General features: G+C 33.3%; 1 protein-coding gene and 1 long non-coding RNA gene across 2 annotated transcripts in view; both read right to left on the bottom strand.

Annotated features, from left to right (window-relative positions):
* Window positions 1–1156: 1156 nt before the first annotated feature.
* Window positions 1157–14076, bottom strand: LOC134709840 (uncharacterized). The gene is made up of 3 exons (XR_010106062.1): window positions 13765–14076; window positions 2141–2188; window positions 1157–1202 (listed from the first exon to the last, which is right to left on the bottom strand). It is a non-coding gene; the product is annotated as an uncharacterized LOC134709840 (long non-coding RNA).
* A 4319-nt stretch (window positions 14077–18395) lies between these two features.
* The window catches only part of LOC134712793 (uncharacterized), a 44687-nt gene continuing 39331 nt past the window's right edge, over window positions 18396–23751 (bottom strand). The window contains exon 6 of the mRNA XM_063574664.1: window positions 18396–19123. Within this exon, the coding sequence (XP_063430734.1) occupies window positions 18933–19123 (191 nt within the window). The 3' untranslated portion in view covers window positions 18396–18932. The remainder of the gene's footprint in view (window positions 19124–23751) is intronic.

Consider the following 23751-nt stretch of genomic DNA (forward strand, 5'->3'; position numbering starts at 1 on the left):
AACGCAGCCAAGAAGGCCAACTCAACACTAGGATTCCTGATAAGAAATTTGAGATATTGTCCATCGTAATGCAAGGAAACCACATATATTTCACTGTTCAGGTCAATAATGGGTTATTGTCAATAGTATGGGACCCCTACACATCTATGAACATCAACAAGTTTGAAAGAATACAGCGACAATCCGGAAAATTTATACCACTAATGACTACAAATCCGGAGAAGATGGTTGGGTCTCAAAAACGCCCACAAAACTGAAACTACAAGACATACAGACAAGACGCTCAAGCCAAAAGCTAATATGTCTGTACAAGGTGGATGAGGGGGTGGTTTCTGCTAAAGAACCAGACAATAAAAAATGAAATGTTGTGAAAAAACCGGCCAAGAACTACACAAAGTGTTTTAAGATCTTAACGAGCGAAATACTACAAAAGTCTACCTCATTTTTCTTTAAAACAATACTAATAATCGAGTGGAACCACCTTGAAGACACTGTAGTGCTCACACCGAGCGTTGACAGCCGTTCATGAAACGTCTCTCGTGGACCGTCAATACAGGAACATGACATAGAGTCACTTATTATACTGGTATTCGGATATAGGAGAGAGTTATTATGGTGTTTGACGCTAGTAAGTCAGGGTTCAAATCGCACGAAATCAACGTCCTTTCCTTTTCTTTTCGTGACCTGTAATCTGTATCAAGTCAATTTAACTTATGATCATGAAAAAGGAATGAACACACATAAATGTACTATGATTACTAGTTAGTAAGCAAATTGTTTAGAGTCGGGCAAGACATGATAAGACAGCGTACATATAAATAAAAAAGCATAGTATTATAGATAAGCAACATGCTTAAATCAAAGTAAGCTAGTTAAAATAAAAAAGTAACACACATTTTGCAGGAACCGCCAAAGAGACAAAAGCACTATCAAATAATTGAAATAAAATCAAACAATAAACAGAACACTGAGAGCTAGAAAAATTCAGCTGTGGGCAGCAAAGTTGTTGTCTACGTGAGCTACAGAAGTAGTTATCTGAAGAACACCATGTTGAAATAAAATGATTGATCTGCTCCAAAATTGAGAGGCTCTGTGCATGGTCAGGCAGCGAGTTCTATAACTTTACTACCTAAATGCTTAAGCTTATATTACCATACCTTGTATTTCTTCGCCGTAGAGATTGATTAACTGTTGGGTACTATCTAAAATTACACAAATTATCTAAATATTTATATAAGTCTCTGGACTAAATTTTATCACAATTATGTAGGTTTCTAATATCATAGTTCTCATGCGTTCGTTTAAATAATTCGTCGTATAAGTTATTGTAGCCATTATATGGGAATATGAATACTTGTCATTGCAATATTTCCAATTGTTGTCGTGAAGCGCTCGCTACAAAAATGGCATGTGAGTTGGCAGTAACTTAGGTTCGACATGATGAAAATTAAGAATTGTAAATTATAATTTTTGCCAGTTTATTCAAATGTGATCTACAGATTTTTGTTATGTGTTGGTAAAAGTCAGGCTTAAAATCAATGGTCACTGCAAGTAACTTTACTTCATCATCGCTTTTGATGTTGTGTCAAATTAAGTTGAAGACTTTGTTAATTGTATGTGTTTTACTACGAATTGCTTTGACTTGAAATTGTTTAGGATTAGCCTGCATTTTATTTAATGAGAACCATTAAATTCGTGAACCACTGTCTCAACCTTATGATCCAAAGACTAATGCAGAAGAGGAATCAAATTGTGAAAGAATATTGTCCTCTGAATAGCACAGTGTTTTACACCTTGCCTATACATCTAACGCCTATGAAAATATCATAAGCAACATCCTTAAATCAAAGCAAACAAGTTAAATTGAAAAAGGGACGAAAAGTTTGCTTGAACTGGCAAAGAGTCAAAATCATTATAAAATAATTGAACTAAAATTAAACAATAAACAGAACACTTATAGCTAGAAGACTTCAGCTGTGGGACAGCAAAGTTGGTGTCTATGTGAGCTTTGGAAGCAGTTATCTGAAGAACACCATTAAAGGACACCTTTGAACCGGTCCTAAGTTGTGAGGCTCCATGCATGCTAAGGCAGGGGTTCTACAACTTTTCTACCTCAAAGCTTAAGGCTCTATTACAATACCTTGTTGTTCTAGTTCTTTGTTGAAGTTTATCATCTCTTGGTAATTATCTAAAATTATATGAATAATCTACTATTAACATATTGTGTGAGGACTCCGAATGGGTTTTGTAAAAATTTTACAAGTTTCTAATGTCATGGTTCTCATACGTTTGGTATTAAGAGTTGAAAGTTTAGATTTGATCAATTTATTGCTCGTGTAAAAGTTATTTCAGTTGAGTCAGATCACTCGTCCTTGCAGTGTAACAATGGCTTGTGAGTGGGTAGTAACTTAGATATGAAACATGATGTAAGTTTAATAAATTGTCATTTTTGCCAGCTTATTCAAATGTGATCTCCCAATTCTTTTCAGAACATTTAATTAGATATAGGAAGATGTGATATGAGTGCCAATGAAACAACTCTCTATCCAGATAACATTTTATAAATGTAAATCATTATAGGTCAATTAACGGCCATCAACACGGAGCCTTGGCTCACACGAAACAAAAAGCTATAAAGGGTCCAAAATAACTTGTATACAACCATTCAAACGGACATTGTCTGTTTACCTTTCTTGCATATGTTTGATATGTGTTGGTAAAAATTAAAGATCAGTCTAAGTTCATCGCATTTGATGTGTCAAATTAAGTTGAAAATTATGTTGGTTGTATGTGTTTTTATTTAGTCCTGGTATCTATGATGAGTTTATTTACTACAAATTGCTAAGGCTTGGAGTTTTTCAGGATTATCCTGCATTTTATTCACTGAGAACCATGAAATCAGTGAACCACTGACTTTCTCTAATGAGTAAATCCCTAAAGCATTAGACGAACGGGATATTGAAAGTGTATTGCAATCGGCATGATTATGCCACTAACAGTGTTTTACAAAGAGAAAACACATCGTTGATGAAAGGTCAAACAGAATAAATGACTACACATTTAACTCCTATGAACATATCATGGCTGCAACCATTACAGGGCGATAATCATATATTGAGAATACATTCCTGAAAAGTGTAAAATTTTCAACTTTCCTTTATTAGATAAATTACGAAAATATATGTACTCCTTATCTAACTATTTAATTATACTTCTTTTTTCCCAAAAATTGTACAAAAACCACCAACCAATCATTATATTATAATTTTGAAAACAATAGTTGAGGCAAGATGTCAATTGGGCTGTTGATAGACGTGTACAAACGTATAGGCAATTCTATTACAATTACATTATGCCAAAAAAGATTGAATTTCATAATATATTTTGTGTGATTCTTATTTTGATCGATTCAAATATTTTCTCCGTCATTCATTCAAGAGATTCATCCAAGAACACTTTCAATCGAGAATAGTTTGAAAGTTTAAATAGAAAAAAAGAAAGTGTGCAATTGCGACAACTCTCCATCTAAGTCACAACTTGTAAAAGTTAAACCAATATAGGTCAAAGTACGGTTTTCAACACGGAGCCTTGTCTCAAAACCGAACAGCAATGTATAAAGGACCTCCAAAATAGAGTAAAACCTTTTATAACTATTGTCTCCACTGGGTTGATGCTACTGCTGGTAAACGTTTCTTCTCCGAGGGTATCACGAGCCAAGTCACCAGCACTTCGGTGTTGACATGAATATCAATTATTTGGTCATTTTTATAAATTGAGCGTCACTGATGAGTCTTGTGTAGACGAAACGCACGTCTGGCGTATTTAAAAATCATAATCCCGGTACCTTTGATAACTATTTACACCACAGGGTCGATACCACTGCTGGTGGACGTTTCGTCCCCGAGGGTATCACCAGCCCCGTAGTTAGTACTTAGGTGTTGACATGAATGTCAGTTATATGGTAATTTTAATAAATTTCCTGTTACAAACTTTTCATTTTTCGAAAAAACTAAGAATTTTGTTATCCCAGCCAGTATTTGGCACAAGTTTTTTTGGAATTTTGGGTCCTCAATGCTCTTCAACTTTGTACTTGTTTGGCTTTACAACTATTTTGATCTGAGCGTCACTGATGAGTCTTATGTAGACGAAACGCGCGTCTGGCGTTTAAAAATATTATCCTTGTACCATTGATAATCATTAGGACATGTGTTATTGAAATGCAGTGGGTTTAAAAACTTTGTGTTTTACATAGAACAGCTTAGTGATATGTGTTATTGTTTCAGTAGTTCCTGGCGTGCTACATGCTCTGTTCTTCTGATAGTTTAAAGATGGTTTTATACTTAACCCCGAACAGGAAAGATTGTGCCTGATTTTCATACATTGAAGACATTCTCTTTCAATCAATTTAATTGAGGTCTTAAGCTGGCATGTTAGTAACTGTTAGTATTCCTTTGCTTATTTATGTACTAGAACACACCCGCGAAATCGCGGGTATATACAGCTTGTGGACTGTTGTAGGATGATTTTTTTGTTAAAAGATAGTATGTATGGGAAATTTCATAAAAGGTATCAACAGCCTTCTCCCTTGTTCAAAAGTCCGATATTTGTTTCCTATCTGTTAAATTCAAATATTTTCGTGTGTCTGGCCTCAGACCACAATTATTCTCCTCCTTTGCTACAATGCTGCTTTTGGTAAAAGTCAAATAAAATTAACAATTTGCACCGTTTCAAACATGAAATAAATCTAACTTCTTATATATAGACCATTTTTTGTCTAATAAAATATGCTTCTAGGACACTCCGTCAGTGTTTTTTTCTTTTGAGAGCCTCATTAAGATGTCAATGGTAGGATATGCATCATGTATAAATGACTAAGGCTAATTTGAGGGGTAGTCGGAGGGGTCCTGATCCCAAAATCCCGCTGAAAACCATGAAATCCAGAGATGCAGAATTGAAAGAAATGCATATACCGAAATCACGAAATCGAAAAATGTATTCCCGGATCCAGTAACTAAAGGATCAATCCCCAAATCCCGACGCCCCGAAAAATGCTCGCCTACGTTTAATCTCTACCTTACTTTCATTTTTACCAAAGCACTATTTTCCCTTTTTACAATAGATTTGTATGCCCTGTTTATGGGCATTATGTTTTCAGGCTAGTCTGTCCGTCCGTTCGCTCGTCCGTGCGTCCGCCCGTCCATGTCTGTCCCGCTTCAGATTAAAGTTTTTGGTCGAGGTAGTTTTAGATGAAGTTAAGCATGTTTTACTTATTTTAATATATATGCAAGTGGTATGACCCCTTAAGTAGTAAACATTTCAAAGAAAACAGTAGACAGAATGAGGGCCGACATTCTATACTAACATAAAAAGTCCCTGACAGAATACAGATAGTCTCTATATATTGAAGTAGTATAATCGTAGTTTACATGTAGACAAACGCGAAAAATAATTATCTTCTCTAAGGAGGTATAATAGTTGTGGTTCTTGCGATCTAAACACCGTGATATGGAGAACGCTCTGAATGGCTTATTTTTCTCTCTCCATTTTTGTTATCCATCATACGATTGGTTGTACTTGTGTCAAATATTTTACTTATTTTTATATATATATATATATACAACTGGTATGACCCCTTAAATAGTAAACATTTCAAAGAAAACAGTAGACAGAATACAGAGAGTCTCTATATATTAAAGTATCATAATCGTAGTTTACATATAGATACACGCGAAAAATAATTATTGTAACGGGAGGTATAATAGTTGTGGTTCATGCGATCTAAGCCCCATATATACTATGGAGAATGCTCTGATTGGCTTATTTATTTTTCATAATTTAGTTATCTATCATACGATTGGTTGTATTTGTGCATCTTTCAAACCGGAAATCTAATCTATGACTAAAAGTTAGTCCGATGACGGATTCATATCCGGACTCCTTTTTTGTCGTTTTTCTCCCAAAATAACTCAATCTGAATAATCATAAGAATGGATGACAAATGCGACTATGCATGTTACCTATAGGACACAGAGGCATGATGATTGATTTATTGTGGAAGGAAGAGAAGCGACACCAAAAATGAGGTCTTCTCGTTTAATAGTATAGATAATTATAATTTTGCTTAGTTTATTTTGGTACCTGTTCTAACGTAGGAATCATACTCATATTTTGGAGACTTGTTGGTAGACTTTGGTTGTTTACTACTCTTAGTCGGTTTGTTGTCTTATGAAAAAGTCCCCATTTCCATTCTTATTGTATCATAATTGAAAAGATTAGAAATATGTTAAAACTTTCAAAAGTTAATAGAGGTATGTGAACTTTTCATTCTACTTTATCAAGTATTATTTTTGTGAATATTATCATGTATTTTTAAAAAGAGTATCTTTAATACATATTATATGTTATTCAGGTCTCAGAAAGAGTATGTACTGTTACATTCCCGGCTAAGAGTTTATATCCCCTGAGGCGAATGGTATATAAGCCCTAAGCCGGGAATGTCAAAGTATATACCCTTTCTGAGACACGAATCACACATATACTATGGATTACTCCTGACTTATTTATTGACAACACATATATAAGCTGAAAAACCCAACCTGATATGTTCAGCATACGTCAAAGATTTTCTAATTTGCTGTGAACATAATTTTATCGTGTATGTCATATTTATAATAACACTTTTAACATTATATTTAAGTATTAAAAGTGTTAAGCGCGTGATTTTGTATCAAAAATGTTTTATTGACTGAAGCACGTCATTATTTTCCCTCTGTGAGCCTCTGACAGTCTGATAGCTTTTGACTACGTCACATAGTAACCGGTGTTATGATGACGTTTTTTAGGTTCCAATTGGGGATAAAAACGTCGTATATACCCCGGTAGTTTCCTGAATATATACTGACATCTCTGTGGTGTTATCCAATCACCAACCTCGACACATTTGTAATCAGGAATAATATATATGTTATCAGGTCTCAGACAGGGTATATACTGTGACATTTCCGGCTTAGAGTTTACATCCCCTGAGCCAAAGGCGAAGGGGATATAAACCCTAAGTCGGGAATGTCACAGTATATACCCTTTCTGAGGCCTTAATTACACATATATTACAGATTACCTCTGACTTAATGTTATTTTCCAGTGCAGGTATTTGTTGATAACACATATATAACTTGAGTTGAAAACCCAACCTGATAAGTTCGGCATACGTGAAGGATTTTCTAATTTGCTGAGAACATAATTTTATCGTGTATGTAATAATTTATAATAACACTTTTAACATTAAATCTAAGTATTAAAAGTGTTAAGCGCGTGATTTTGTATCAAAAATGTATTATTGACTGAAGCACGTCATTATTTTCCCTCTGTGAGCCTCTGACAGTCTGAAAGCTTTTGACTACGTCACATAGTAACCGGTTTAATGATGACGTTTTAGAGGTTCCAATTGGGGATAAAAACGTCGTATATACCCCGGTAGTTTCCTGAATATATACTGACATCGCTGTGGTGTTATCCAATCACAAACCTCGACACATTTGTAATCCGTAATATATTTTTATGTTTAAGAGAAATATTAACGTGTTCAAATTTCAATTAAAATTCCATCTATCATTCAAGCAGTTTAATGGCTTACATCATAGGGTTGATATAGTACACGTATCTCTGATTTTATGGTTTAAAATATTCACATTATAATTGTACATCTGAAGGGGGTGGATTTTGTGCATTTTTGTTTTCTGTTACATATTTTGAGTTTTGATGTCGTTTGTTGTTGGTTGTCATGACAGTTATGTTCTTTCATCAACTTAATAATTGATTACCATGAACACATTAACAAAAAGATTACAACTGTGATAGTCCTTACTTGGAACAGGCATTTTATTATGTAGATAATATAATAGTGGATCACAAATGACAGCAAGAATGAAAAGTCACAAAATTGATCATCAAGCCTCGTGCATTTTTACAAATTATTTGTAATGTACCACACATTCGGGCATATGTAAAAAAAAACAATATCAGTTGACATTAATAACAAAAATTACATGTCATTTATATGGATATAGAAAGATGTGGTATGAGTGCCAATGAGACAGGTCTCCATCCAAATAACAATTTAAGTAAAGTTAACCATTACATGTCAAGTACGGCCTTCAAAACGGAGCCTTACTTGACACCGAACAACAAGCTATAAAAGGCCCTTATATTACTGAAGCGTTATATCAAACCATTCAACGGGAAAACCAACGGTCTTATCGAAAAACAAAATGATCTTTTTATACGCCACAAAGTTATGTTTACCTGAGATTTTTGAATTTATCTAATATAATGTAAAATTTGGATTCCCTCAAGGGTCTTCTAGCGTAATTTTGTTTTAAAATAATTTTCCATGAAAAAATATAAATAATAAAATCAAAATGAATGCTGATAACAAGCGTGAAACTGTGCGGGAAAAAGTATCCGTTTTACCGAAAAATAATTTTGTGAGACAGAATTTCATATTATAAACTAATTCCTGTATTAAAATGTTCAACGAAAAACTCCTGATTATCTGAAAACTCTAAAATTTATGAAAAAGATTTGATTAACAATTTGGAAGTTATTCAGCAAGAAAAAAAATATCATTAATCATCTTTTACATAAAGGTCTGCAATTCTATGGAAAGCGTACAAAGGACATCTAAATATCAACATCTTTGTGTTTTCTTCACATATCTCTGTCAAACAACGTATAGATAGATCATTTGTTTACATGTACACTATTAATTAGATTAATTTTATGTATGTATACAGTTATGTCATTATTTTACTTACTATATGAGGGTCCAAAGTAAGATTAGGAAAACGAACTTTTGAAAAGAAAGTAAGTAATATTATTATTATTATTATTATTATTATTATTATTATTATTATTATTATTATTATTATTATTATTATTATTATTATTATTATGGCACCCTCAACGGAGTTGGGGTGACGTATTGTTATTCTACGTTTCTTTTTTTTCTTATTATTTTTCTTGCAACAAATTTTGTCCGCGCGAGTTCTTGGAATCTAATGGACCAATATTGATGGAACTCTACTATAATGAAGACCCCCATGTGAAGTTGTGCACCTTGCTATGGAATGGTAAAAAATGGCCACCGTTTCCATGGAAACAGCACAATTGTGAAAAAATCTAAATTTTGGTTTTGGTGAACTATTTGGATACTATTTAACTCAGAATCATTATATTTTAATACAATGTAGGTGCCCACTATATACAGGTGTTGGATGATTTTGGCACTCATTGGAACTACTATGTTGCCATGGAAACTACTCCAAAAAATTCAAAAATCTCAAAATGTTCCAAACTTAATGAAACTTCACAGTAACGATGAGCAACATTGGAAGATGTGGAATTTGACGTTGGAATTTCCAAAATCGTGGTTGTTACCATGGAAACAATGCAAAAAGGTCAAAACTTTGAATTTTCACAGAACATTCTAGAACATCAATGTTTAATTTATTCTAGAGACATTAAATGGTATATGATTATGGAGGGAATAAATTGCAGCGGGGGTTTGACTTTGGAATATTCAAAATGGCCGCCGTTACCATGGAAACAGCAAAAATACAAAAAAATTCAAAATGCTTCAAATTTATTGAAACTTATAACAAATGTTGCTCAGCTAATGTAGACTTGACTTTTGAGTTTGGAATTTCCAAAATGGCCGCCGTTACCATGGCTACCGCTCACCTGGCAATAGGGGAAGGGTGCCATCCGCTATTGCTCGCAATCGCAAATCTAGTTATGTCACCCGATCGACAATGTCGGGTGACATATTGTTATTCCTCCGTTTCTTTGTTATTATGTCACCCGATCGACAATGTCGGGTGACATATTGTTATTCCTCCGTTTCTTTGTTATTATTATTCTTATTCTTCCAATGATTTTTGTCCGGCAGCTTTTTTGGAGACAATGGAACCTGACTCTTGATGATAGTGAACTATAATGAGGAACAAAAAATTTCGGGTTGCAGTGGGTCTCAAGACCAAAAAAAATGGCTGCCGTTACCATGGAAACGGAACAATTGTGAAAAATTCCAGTTTTTGTTTTTGGTGAATAATTTGGAGATGCTTAAACTCAGAATCATTATATTTTGATACAATGAAGGTGCCAGGCATATACTGGTTTTGGGTGATTTTGGTCATTATTGGAACTACTATGTTGCCATGGAAACTACACCAAAAATTTCAAAAATATGAAAATGCTCCAATTCATTTGAAACTTTAGCATAACGATGAGCAACTTGAGTAGATGTGGAAATTGGCGTTGGAATTTCAAAAATGTCTGCCGTTTCCATGGAAACAGGGCAAAAATGGTAAAAACGCTTTAAAAACCATTAAAAGTGGCATTTACTTCATTAAAATGGTAGGTCAAATCTATTGAAACTCTGATGGTATGTTCCCTCCCATGTACCAATGTGGTATCTGCCATTAGAAATTTGGAATGGTATCTGTTACCATAGAAACCAGCCAAAATGTCAAAAATTTCAAAAATTTCAAAATGCTCCAAAATTGGTGAAACTTAATATATATGTTGACTGTCAAGTCTGCATGAGATTTTTGAAGTTGGAATTTCCAAAATGGCTACCGTTGCCATGGAAACTGCAGAAATGTCAAATATTTTCAAAATGCTCCAAACTAAATGAAACTTAATATTATTGTTAACTGGCATGTATAAAAGAGACTTTTGACTTTGGAATTTTCAAAATGGCTGCCGTTGCCATGGAAACAGCAGAAATGTGAAACTTTTGAAAATGCTCTAAATGTACTGAAAATTTACAGCAACATATTTTGCAATGCATATATCTGCATTCACCATTAAATTGTTTTGAAATGGCTGCATCTTAGTGGCAATAGGGAAAGGGTGACATCCGCTATTGCTTGCAATGGCAATTCTAGTTATTATTATTCTTCCACCTTTTTTTGTCCGTCAGGTTTTTTGTAGTAAAATGGAACCAATGTTGATGGAACTCTACTATAATGAGGACCCCCATCTGAAGTTGTGCACCTTGCTATGGAATGGTAAAAAATGGCCGCCGTTACCATGGAAACGGAACAAATGTGAAAAATTCCACTTTTTGATTTTGGTGAATATTTTGGAGATGCTTAAACTCAGAATCATTATATTTTAATACAATGTAGGTGGCAGCCATATACTGCTTTTAGAGAATTTTGGCAATCATTGGAACTACTATGTTGCCATGGAAACTACACCAAAAATGTCAAAAATATGAAAATGCTCCAATTTTTTGAAAACTTTAGCATAACGATGAGCAACTTTAGTAGATGTGGAATTTGGCGTTGGAATTTCCAAAATGTCTGCCGTTTCCATGGAAACAATGCAAAAACGTCAAAATGCTCAAAAAACGTCTGGGTTTGGTAAATAACTTTGGTATGCTTGAACTTAAAATCATAAAATTTTCATGCAATATAGTTGTCCACTATATACAGGTTTTGTATGATTTTGACAATCATTGGAACTACTATGTTACCATGGATACAGGATCAAATATTTCAAAAATTTCAAAATGCTTCAAAATTGATGAAACTTAATATGATTGGTGACTGGCAAGTCTGGATGAGACTTTTGGAGTTGGAATTTTCAAAATGGCCACCGTTGCCATGGAAACTGCAGATATGTCAAAAATTTTCAAAATCCTCCAAACTTAATGAAACTTGATATTTGTGTTAACTGGCAGGTAAAGATGAGACTTTTGACTTTGAAATTTTCAAAATGGCTGCCGTTGCCATGGAAACAGCAGAATTTGAAATTATTCAAAATGCTCTTAATGTACTGAAAATTTACAGAAACGTGTATTGCCAAGCATATATGCGCCTGTTGGTGACCTTCTGCTGTTGTGTTTTTTTATTTTTGGTCGGGTTGTTGTCTCTTTGACACATTCCCCATTTCCATTCTCAATTTTATGCATTCACTGTTCAACAATTTTGAAATGGCTGCCGCTTAGTGGCAATAAGGGGAAGGGTGACATCCGCTATTGCTTGCAATGGCAATTCTAGTTATTATTCTTATTCTTCCAATGATTTTTGTCCGGCAGCTTTTTTGGAGACAATGAAACCTGACTCTTGATTATAGTAAACTATAATGAGGAACAAAAAATTTCGGGTTGCAGTGGGTCTGAAGACCATTCAAAATGGCTGCCGTTACCATGGAAACGGAACAAATGTGAAAAATTCCACTTTTTGGTTTTGGTTAATTATTTGGAGATGCTTATACTTAGAATCATTATATTTTGATACATTGTAGGTGCCCACTATATACTTCTTTTGGATGATTTTTGGCACTCATTGGAACTACTATGTTGCCATGGAAACCACACCAAAAATTTCCAAAATATCAAAATGCTCCAAATTTTATGAAACTTCACGGTAATGATGAGCAACATGGGAAGATGTGAAATTTGGCGTTGGAATTTCGAAAATGTCTACCGTTACCATGGAAACAATGCAAAAATGGTAAAAATGCTTCAAAAACCTTAAAAAGTGGCATTTACTCTCTTAAAATGGTAGGTCAAATCCATTGAAACTCTGATGGTATATTCCCTCCCATGAACCAATGTGGTATCTGCCACTAAAATTTTGGAAAAGTCTTTGTTACCATAGTAACCAACCAAAATGTCAAAAATTTCCAAAATTTCAAAATGCTCCAAAATTGATGAAACCTAATATGATTGTTGACTGTCAGGTCTGCATGAGATTTTTGAAGTTGGAATTTCCAAAATGGCTACCGTTGCCATGGAAACTGCAGAAATGTCAAATATTTTCAAAATGCTCAAAACTTAATGAAATTTAGTATTATTGTAAACTGGCATGTATAGATGAGACTTTTGACTTTGAAAATTTCAAAATGGCTGCCGTTGCCATGGAAACAGCATATATGTCATGTTTTTAAAAATGATCTAAATGTACTGAAAATTTACAGAAAAATGTATAGCCATGCAAATATGTGCATTCACTGTTAAAAGATTTTGAAATAGCTGTCGCTTAGTGGCAATTGGGGGAAGGGTGACATCCGCTATTGCTTGCAATGGCAATTCTAGTTATTATTATTATTATTATTACCGATTTTGTCCAGCTTATTTCTCGGAATCCAATGGACCAATGTTGGTTAAACTCTAATATAATAAGGACCACCATGATAAGTTGTGCAGTGGACTTTTTGATGTGCATGATGTGCACCGTTACCATGGAAACTAAAAAAATGTAAAAAAAAATCAAAATTCCAAATCTTTCATTGTAAGACCTTACTTGATGAAACTTTATGGAAATGTTCCTTGGTAGGCCCTGATGTACCGACAATATTTAGAAATTCCAAAATGGCTGCCATTGTCATGGAAACAGGGCGAAAGTTTAACATTAGCCCTATGAGAAAATACATAAAAGCTGCATTTTCTTGAAGAATAAAGCATCAATCCCAATGAAACTTTATAGACATGTAACATGGCATGAACTAATGTGGCACCTGTCTTTGGAATTTTAGAAATGGTACCTGTTACCATGGAAATAGCAAAAATTTCAAAAATTTCAAAATGTTCCAAAATTAATGAAACTTTACAACATAGTTAATACACATCTATATATGCGGTCTTTGACTTTGGAATTTTCAAAATGGCTGCTGCTCACCTGGCAATGGGGGAAGGGTGCCATCTGCTATTGCTTGCAATGGCAAATCTAGTTATTATTATTATTATTAAGTTACCTTGGCTGTCCACAATACACTGAAATAGAGTTGCAACAAACACAACAATCAAAATGTGGAACTTCATTGTGTAACTTTTTTCCAGCTATAAAGTGTGCTATTTACGTTGGATAATAATAATGCAAATGTCTTCTGTAAATTTCCAAAATGCCGGGGGTTTCGAATTCAACCAAGCGTTCAGTGACGTTATTGCTTTGTCGGTCAATTGATGAAATTTAATGAAATACCTTCATACATTTACAATTCCATTTATTTATCATATATTTTCCTTCAACCGTAATTTTGCACAAATGTATGCACACTTTTAACTTATTAACAACAATGTATATATATTTGTAAAAACGTTAAGTGTGTACATTTATGTATCACGTTTGTCATAGAATACATTTTTACACGTGTTCTACAACACAAAGGTAGACCAAGATAGAATAAGGTATTCTATAAGACATTCACATCTATCTATAAAATGAAAACTTTCTACATTAAAACAAACTTTTTGGGGCAGTGAAATATGTATAGGATGAACAATTTTGCGAACCACAATTAAAACCTATTGCCCGATTAAAAATGTGTTGGTCGACGTTATTGATTCGGATATACGGACTGCAATTCATACTTATTACCGGATTAAAACTAGCTGTATTGGTCGATATTTCATTGATTCGGGAATTAACACAATTCTTCCTTTTTGAAACTGTGTTGGCCGATGTTATTGATTCGGGGATGTAGACGGGATGTAGACGCAAATTAATATTTTTTTAATTTACTACACTGTTATTAGACCTAATATGATAAAAAACTGCCTATGCAATATAAGGTGTAAACTCGACCAATACAGAATAACTCGGCCAATATAGATTTTTTTCTGTATTGCCCGAGTTGTTCTATATTGGACGAGTTGACACAAATACAGGATTTCGGAACGTCTCTAGGTTTTTACATCGAAAGTCACGATAAACTAAACACAAACTGAAAGTAAACAGTTGTTTGGAAGACGCTCATCATAAACATGATGACAAGTTCAGTATTGCATTTATTTCAGGCTAAAGACGGTCACATTCACTTAAAAAGCATTTTGAAAGCAGACGATGGAATTATTTCAGGTTTAGGAACTAGTAGATTATTACAAAGTTCATTTCTTGACGACCTCAAAATTTCACGATGGTACAAATCACTGATTATCTGTTTACTTTCGCGTCTATAGATAAACTCATCATATATACCAGCACTAAATTTAGTATATACGTCAGACGCGCGTTTCGTCCACAAAAGACTCATAAGTGACGCTCGAATCCAAAAAAGGTAAAAAAAAAAAAAAAGGCCAAACAAAGTACGAAGTTGAAGAGCATCGAGAACCGAAATTATAAAATGTTTTGCCAAATACAGCTTAAGTACTCTATATGCCCTAGGTATAAAAGCTTTAGTATTTCAAAATATTCAAAAATTTGTAAACAGTAAATTTAATATTATAAATATAACCATATCGATGAAAATTCATGTCAGCACAAAAAGTGCTAACTACTGGTTTTGTGATACCCTGGGGGAAATAAATCTCCACCAGCAGTGGTATCGACCCAGTGGTTGTTAATAAACTCATCATAGAAATACCAGGACTAAACTTAGTATATACGCCAGACGCATGTTTTTCGCATCCTTTGAGATTTCAGTTGATAAATCGTAAGGTTGATTTTGATATTTTTTTACTTTGCTAGTTGTATTTTTAATAGTTTATCCAAGGTAAAGCATTTTTTGGCGTTGATACTCTTTCGCCATTGGATTATCTCAGTCTCCCAGTTATGCTTAGTCTTTCTGAAGTCACTGGCTATTGTGGTTGTCGGTCACTCAGTGTAGATACAAGTCCAATATTATACGCAAGCAGAATAGACTTGTTAAATTCGATAACACTAGCATCACTTAACAAGCTTTGGTCTTTCCATGTGTGAAGTAACTGGTGTTCTTATTTCATCGACTTACTTGCAGAATTAGATTTACTGGAATATTTTAAACGCAAAGGCGTTATTATGATGACTTTTTATAAATCTATTTTGCGCGAATATTATAATTCTAAAGATAAAAGACGTTTTGAAAACTCTAAAATTGAAATTTTATGTATTACTGAATGCGAATTTCTCAAACGAACTTCATGATGAATTGAATTTGGACATATCTGAAAAGCTTTCATTCAGCTAGAGACGTACAACGATTTACAATTCAATACAATAAAAACTCTACTTCTAGGATAAATTTTACTTCATACTTATCTGCTCTTTAATCAAAGTATTTACGAAGATATATTTTTAAATTACGAATTTCGATATGTGACATTAATCAAAAGGATTTCTTTTAATTCTCAATGCAAAGGATTTCTTCTTGACGATAAAACTTTCCGCTAAGGTAGGTCAATTAAAGAGTAAATGGCTATTGACATTGACGTGGAGTGTTGTAGACACATTGCACACTATAACAACTTCGATCATTTTTGTTCTACAGAAAACAACAATATCCTAACATAGACCTCTATGGCAACCAATTTGCATTGAGAATTAAAAGAAAATTACACTGCTTTGTACAAATACTGACATGATAGATGTCATCTACATTAAGTTCAATTATTTTGGACTCATTTACAGAGATCGCTTTCATGTTGTATTGTCGTTAAGGTCAACAGCTTATTTTTCATGATAGACATTATAGAAAAAACGTTTAACTAAATTATCATATACTCCAACAACTTAAACATACTTATCAAAATTATATTCATCAATTATTTTAATCAATCATCAAGTATGGTATTAGTTTTCTGTTTTCTGTGTTGTTTTCATGACTTTTGTATGTGTGTATTGTATTGTGTGTGTGTGTGTATTATATTTTGTTATGAAGTCGATTTTAAAAGCTCACTAGAGCTCGTGTTATGTAGTTTATTGAATATCGACTCTAAATAAAACTTTGAATCTTCAATCTTGAATCTTATCTTATTCCCCTGTCAGTATCACTACGAACGAATCTTTGTAGAGGATCTTAGATTGATATTTAATACAAATGTCAAAGATTGATCCAGATATTGATATCAAATCGATATCGATGAACTTATACAGTCATGACATTACCAAAAACGAGTTCAATGACAACCCAAATGACACATCCCAATGACAAACCCTGATGTTGATATCAAGCACGTCGACACTTACTAAGTAACGATGATGAACTGAAAAAAGACAAATTGAGTTGATGAAATCATGATTAGAGGATGGCTGAATTGTTATCGATTTATTTTTTCCATTTTATTTATACAACACAATCAAGTTGTCACCTTTCAAAATTATTGTTTTCTTTAAAACAAACACATTTCATTTTGTGTATGACATTGACATCTAATTCATGTAACGACTAGGTGAAATATTGTTACATGCAAACAGTACAAAACATGACTAACCATGTAATAATTTAAATACATAGGATGTAATAGGATATGCTTAATTGTATAAGGACAAGTTGTGAAGGTATTTATTTTTAGTTTACTACATATACAACTAATGCCCTTGGGGTTGGTACGGAAATTTTCATTTTTCATGTCTGCACATTTAAATAAAAAGTCGTATAGTATATTAAATGAATATGAACTCTTCAACAGATTCTTACTTAAAGAACATAAAATATAAAACCATACACAATTATCTTGTTATTGCTGCGACACGTATAGTAAGAGGTACATATCAATATCGATAAATAAACTCATCATAAAAACCAGAATTGAACTTGGTATTTGCGCCAGACGCGCGTTTCGTCTACAAAATATTCATCAATGACGCTCGAATCAGAAAATGCCGTTGATATAAAAAATAATTATCTTGGACATATCTCTTATGATTTGCATAATTGTGGTATAATTAACAAAACAGCTGTAAACATTGATAATAAGAATAGCCTATTGCAACAGTTTTATATAATATGAATGTTCTTATCCTGGGCATACAAACAATGCCGTATTTGGCAAAACCTTTTCAACTTTTGATCTTCAGTGCTGTACAATTTTGTATTTTTTCACTTTCGATCTTTTATATCTGGGCGTCACTGGTGAGTCTCGTGTGGACTAGACGCGTTTTTGGCGTATTCAATTTTAAACCTGATGCTTTTTGTTATCTATTAATCATGCTTTTCTTTGTCTAATATGTTCTGCTTTTTATTTGTATTGTAGTCCTGTAATATTTTGTTTTCATTTCTATGTTATATTTAACTGTGCCATTAAAGTGCGAGGTTTGGCATGCCATAAAACCAGGTTCAACCCACCACATTTATTCCCCTTTAAAAGTGTCCTGTACCAAGTCAGGAAGATGGCCATTGTTATAATATTGTTCGTTTCTGTGTGTGTGTTGCATTTAAACGTTGAGTCGTTTGTGTTTTCTCTTATTTTTGAGATAAGACGTGGCACGGTACTTGTCTATCCCTAATTCATATATTTGGTTTTGATGTTATATTTGTTATTCTCGTGGTATTTTGTCTGTTGCTTGGTCCGTTTCGGTGTTGTGTCGTTGTTCTCCTCTTTTATTTAATGCGTTTCCCTCGGTTTTAGTTTGTTACCCCGATTTTGTTTTTTGTCCATGGATTTATGAGTTTTGAACTTCGGTATACTACTGTTGCCTTTATTTCTCAAGTTATAAAAACTCATAATGTAGAAAAACTAAAATATTCAAGTATTAGTATGCAGCAATTCTATCCATTAGTTCTGAAGAAATTAGTTACAAAATACTTGACGAACAAACGTACTGACGGACGTTCAGGGTTTTTTCAATATGAAGTTAGACTTGATGTAATGTGAAATAAATATTTGACAAAAAAACAGACGGACGGACGGCAGAAGTACAGGTAATTTCAATTATTTTTTTAATGTGAGAGTTGATGAGAAAAATGAGACGAAAGTATTTGTTTTCATTCAACATTTGTAAGTATCAGCAAAAAGGAAGTACATGTAGGTGTCCCATGGATCCAAACAGTGCGCACACATTACAACTCATCACTGTCATACTCGTTACCAAATCAATCTGTTCGTTTGTCCAATTAGATTGTTTGAAGGAGAAGATGGACACTTGAATGTTAGCACCTGTCTAACGACTGACGCTATTTGTTATATATTTCCCAAGGAGCAAGGTGAATGTTATACTCCTTTCAGTTTAAGATTTGTTGTAGCCTTTACTGGTTACACTCTCATACGAAGGTGGTGGTGCAGATATATCTGAACTTATTTGAGAAGCTGATGGTTCACTTTGAGTAGTCTGACGAACGCCTGTATATGGATCTTGATTATACTCATTATATGTGACCCGACTGGCATCTCCAGAATGTTGCATTAGATTTCTTTGATCTGTAAATAAAGAAATTTATCATTTAAAACATATATACTTCAATTTACCGTAAAATTGTTCCTTTTCATACACTTATAACAGTTCGGATGGTCTGTCTAATGTCCAATGGTGAATGAAAATGACATCAACTTACTGATGATTCTAGTAGGCCAGTAATGGATGAACAGTAAAAGATTATATGAACGAAAAACAGATGATGACTTTTTCGAATAGGCACTTGAATGTGGTTTGCAACAATTTTCATACATCTTTTAATTTGATGGTGCAAAGGTTATATAATTAACTAGAACCTCTCTCAAGAGCCTGTGTCGCTCACCTGTATCTACTGTGGTTTTGGAAATCATGTAAAATAAAATTAAGATCATAAGGAATAGACGCAACGTTATATATTGTTACTATCCATCATTTTCTACATTTGAAAATACCTGTACCAAGTCAGGATTAAGACAGTTCTTGTCTGTTTGTTTTTTTATGTGTTTTGTCATTTGATTTTGCCATATGAATAGGGACTTTCCTATTTGATTTTGCCATATGAATAGGGACTTTTCTATTTGATTTTCCTCTGAGATAGGTATTTTTGTAATTTTATTTTCTAAATGTACCACGAAAAACAGCGCAAAGTAAATGTTTGACAGGAAAATTTTCTTAAAATTCTAAAATAAACATTTCCTATAATGTTTAAAAAAAATAGTGTATATCAAATTTTCAAAGTATGATAGAGTAAGAAAAAATTAATAACGTATATGCATCGGAAGTCACAGGAAAAAAAGTTGGTCTTTATTTTTTATTTAGCTAAGAGTTGTCCCATTAAACAAACTCGAAACATGAAACTCGAAAAATTCGCGAAATGTTCACGTTACTCTTCGAAATTTTGTATGTTCAGTAATGGTTTACATGGATTCCTCGGTCTAAATTTTGCATCTATACATCTATATTTCCAACTGACTTCATTTTCAGAAAAAGACATCTGTAACAAACATAAACTTTTAGCTACTTCTTTACAAGCAGAACCAAACACAATGAAAGTCCCAACTATGTACTGGCTTCCGAGGCTGCACAAAAAACCTTACAAATATAGATTTATTTCATCTTCTAGCCATTGTTCAACTACTAAATTGTCTGTTTTACTTACTGGTACACTTGGTACAATAAAAAACCTGATAATAAATTGTTCAAATAAGGCCTTTGAAAATAGTGGAATTAATTACTTTTGGAGTGTCAAAAACTCGTTGGAAGTACTTGATAAATTGATATGCATATATTGGTGATTTTGAATCTGTTCAAAGTTTTGATTTTTCTACCCTATATACCACTTTGCCTCATATTCTTATTAAGAAAAAATTCACATTCCTAATTAACTGGGCATTTAAAAAGTCGGAATGCGAGTACATCTGTTCAAACTCTTTTAGATAATTTTTTAGTAGCAATAAACAAAAGAACTATGTCAATTGGACATGTTTTGATACTATTTATGCGCTTGAATTTTTACTTGATAACATTTTTGTTCGCTTTGGAGATTCCGTATATCGTCAAGTTATTGGAATTCCAATGGGGACTAACTGTGCACCACTTATTGCGGACCTGTTTTTGTATTGTTATGAGTTACACTTTATGACTAAAATTAGCAAAGAGCCATCATAACAACATTTGATACAAATATTTAACAATACTTTTAGATATTTGGATGATATATTGGCTCTCAATAATGACGACTTCAGTATGTATACTAAAGAAATGTATCCTGTAGAACTTACTTTAAATAAAGCTAATGATAACAATGACCACTGCCCTTTCCTCGATCTTGATATCAATATCATAAACGGGAAGCTTAATACAAAAATTTATGATAAAAGAGATGATTTTTCATTTCCTATTGTTAATTATCCATTTTTAGATGGTGGCGTTCCCTTGTCACCATCTTATGGTGTTTATATATCTCAACTTGTACGATTCGCTCGTGTATGTAACAACGTATTAGATTTTAGCGAGAGAAATTTATGTATTACTGAAAAATTATTACACCAGGGTTTTCGATATCACAAACTGGTCAAAACATTTACTAAATTTTATCACCGGTATAAGGAAATAATTCGTAAATATAACTCAACATGCAGACATCTTATACGTTCAGGTATTTCACATCCAAAATTTTATGGAAATATTCTTTATAAAGCACAAAAATGTCAGTATTCTTCTCAAAAACTAACAAAACCTTTTAATAGACTTATTAAAAGGGGATATAGTTACGATACTGTTGTCAGGTCATTAAACATTGCATATTTTGGCTTTAACATTGATTCACTGATAGGGTCTTTGCATCGGAACTAAACACATTTATTTCTAAAAAAAAACAGTTGTTGGCATGACACGAGTTATGTTCTTCTCATATATTTTATGATAGTATGATACTAAACCCCTAACGGGAGGGATTGTACCTGATATTCATATGATGAAGACATAATCTTTCAATCAGTTTAATTGAGGTCTGGAGCTGCTAGTAGTCTGTTGTTATTTATGTATTATTGTCATTTTATTTATTTTCTTTTGTTACATCTTTTGACATCGGACTCGGACTTCTCTTGAACTGAATTTTAATGTGCGTATTGTTATTCTTTTACTTTTCTACATTGGCTAGAGGTATAGGGGGAGGGTTGAGATCTCATAAACATGTCTAACCCCGCCACAATTTTGCGCCTGTCCCAAGTCAGGAGCCTCTGGCCTTTGTTAGTCTTGTATGATTTTTAAATTTAGTTTCTTGTGTATAATTCGGAGTTTAGTATGACGTCCATTATCACTGTACTATTATGCATATTTTAGGGGCCAGCTGAAGGACTCCTACGGGTGCAGGAATTCTCACTACATTGAAGACCCATTGGTTGCCTTCGGCTGTTGTTTGCTCTATGGTCGGGTGGTTGTCGCTTTGACATATTCACCATTTCCTTTCTCAATTTTATTTGAAAGATATATGATGAAATTAAATGTTCCAGGGGAACTCTGGAGCTTTAGAACCTTTGAATATTTTAGTTGAAAAATTCAACTTTTGACAAATATTTTATTAAATTGAAAGCACAACCGTTTTGTACAAATAAACTCATCATATAAAGTGAAAGCTCCAAAAGACCTCAATTTATCAAATAAATTTAGCAAATTAATTGAGCTACACATTCAATTCAAACCAATAGGGTTGCAATATTTTGCGGAAGTGTCAAAAGTAAAATGTTTAAAAATTACAGAGAGTTAAGTTCGTGAAGGTTGTCAAAGGTGAAGGGACTTTGAATACTATACCAAAGAGAAAAATCACAAAAAATACTTAACTTCGAGGAAAATTAAAAAACGGGTTACTTAATATGTGAATACAAATTACAACGAGTGCACACCTTTAAGACCATCAAAATAAAAGTAAGAAAACTTCAGTTTCATAACTATATGTATTAGGTCTTGTACAAGCGCTTTACTAACATTATATTCGATGTGTTTAAATATATAATAAAATAATATTTCCCAAACACCACAAAATAACTGACATATAGATTTCACAACTGCAACAAGTGTGTTACGATATTTCTCCACTCGAGACAGTTAAATTTTAATATTTAAAGCGCGAAAATTGTTTGCTCGCACCTTTTTGTGATTAATGTACGATAACTCTGGTTAATTTTCTCAACATTTCATTATTATGGGGAGATGTTTTTCATATATAAAATTGAAAAAGGAAATGGGGAATGTGTCAAGGCGACAACAACCCGACCATAGAGCAGACAACAGTCGAAGGCCACCAATGGGTCTTCAATGTAGCGAGAAACTCCCGCACCCGAAGTCGTCCTTCAGCTGGTCCCTTAAAAAATATGTATACTAATACAATGTACTTAACTCCGAATTGTACACAAGAAACTAAAATTAAAAAGCATACAAGACTAACAAAGGCCAGAGGCTCCTGACTTGGGACAGGCGCAAAATTGCGGCGGGATTAATCATGTTTATGAGATCTCAATCCTCCCCCTTTACCTCTAGCTAATGTAGAAAAGTAAACGCATAACAATACGCACATTAAAATTCAGTTCAAGAGAAGTTCGAGTCCGATGTCAGAAGATGCAACAAAAGATAATAAATAAAATGACAATAATACATAAATAACAACAGACTACTAGAAGTTAACTGACATGTCAGCTCCAGACTTCAATTAAACTGATTGAAAGACTATGTCTTCATCATATGAATATCGGGCACAATCCTTCCCGTTAGGGGTTAAATACCATACTTTCATAAAAATATATGAAAAGAACATAACCCGTGTCATGCCATCAACTGTTTTTTTATTTTAAATAAATGTGTTTAGACTACATTTTGTATATACGCCAGACGTGCGTTTCGTCTACAAAAGACTCATCGGTGACGCTCGAATCCAAAAAAGTTTAAAAAAAAATTAAAAAAAAGCCAAATAAAGTACGAAGTTGAAGAGCATTGAGGACCAAAGTTCCTGAAAGTTTTGCCAAATACAGCTAAGGTAATCTATGCCTGATTCATGCTGGTATAAATTTACCAAAATACAGATTTAAAAGCCTTTAAACCAATTTGACATTAAATATTATTTTATCCGTACACGATTCTGTAATATTTAATATAAGAA

This window comes from Mytilus trossulus, chromosome 3 (assembly GCF_036588685.1).
Source record: "Mytilus trossulus isolate FHL-02 chromosome 3, PNRI_Mtr1.1.1.hap1, whole genome shotgun sequence".
Classification (NCBI taxonomy): domain Eukaryota; kingdom Metazoa; phylum Mollusca; class Bivalvia; order Mytilida; family Mytilidae; genus Mytilus; species Mytilus trossulus.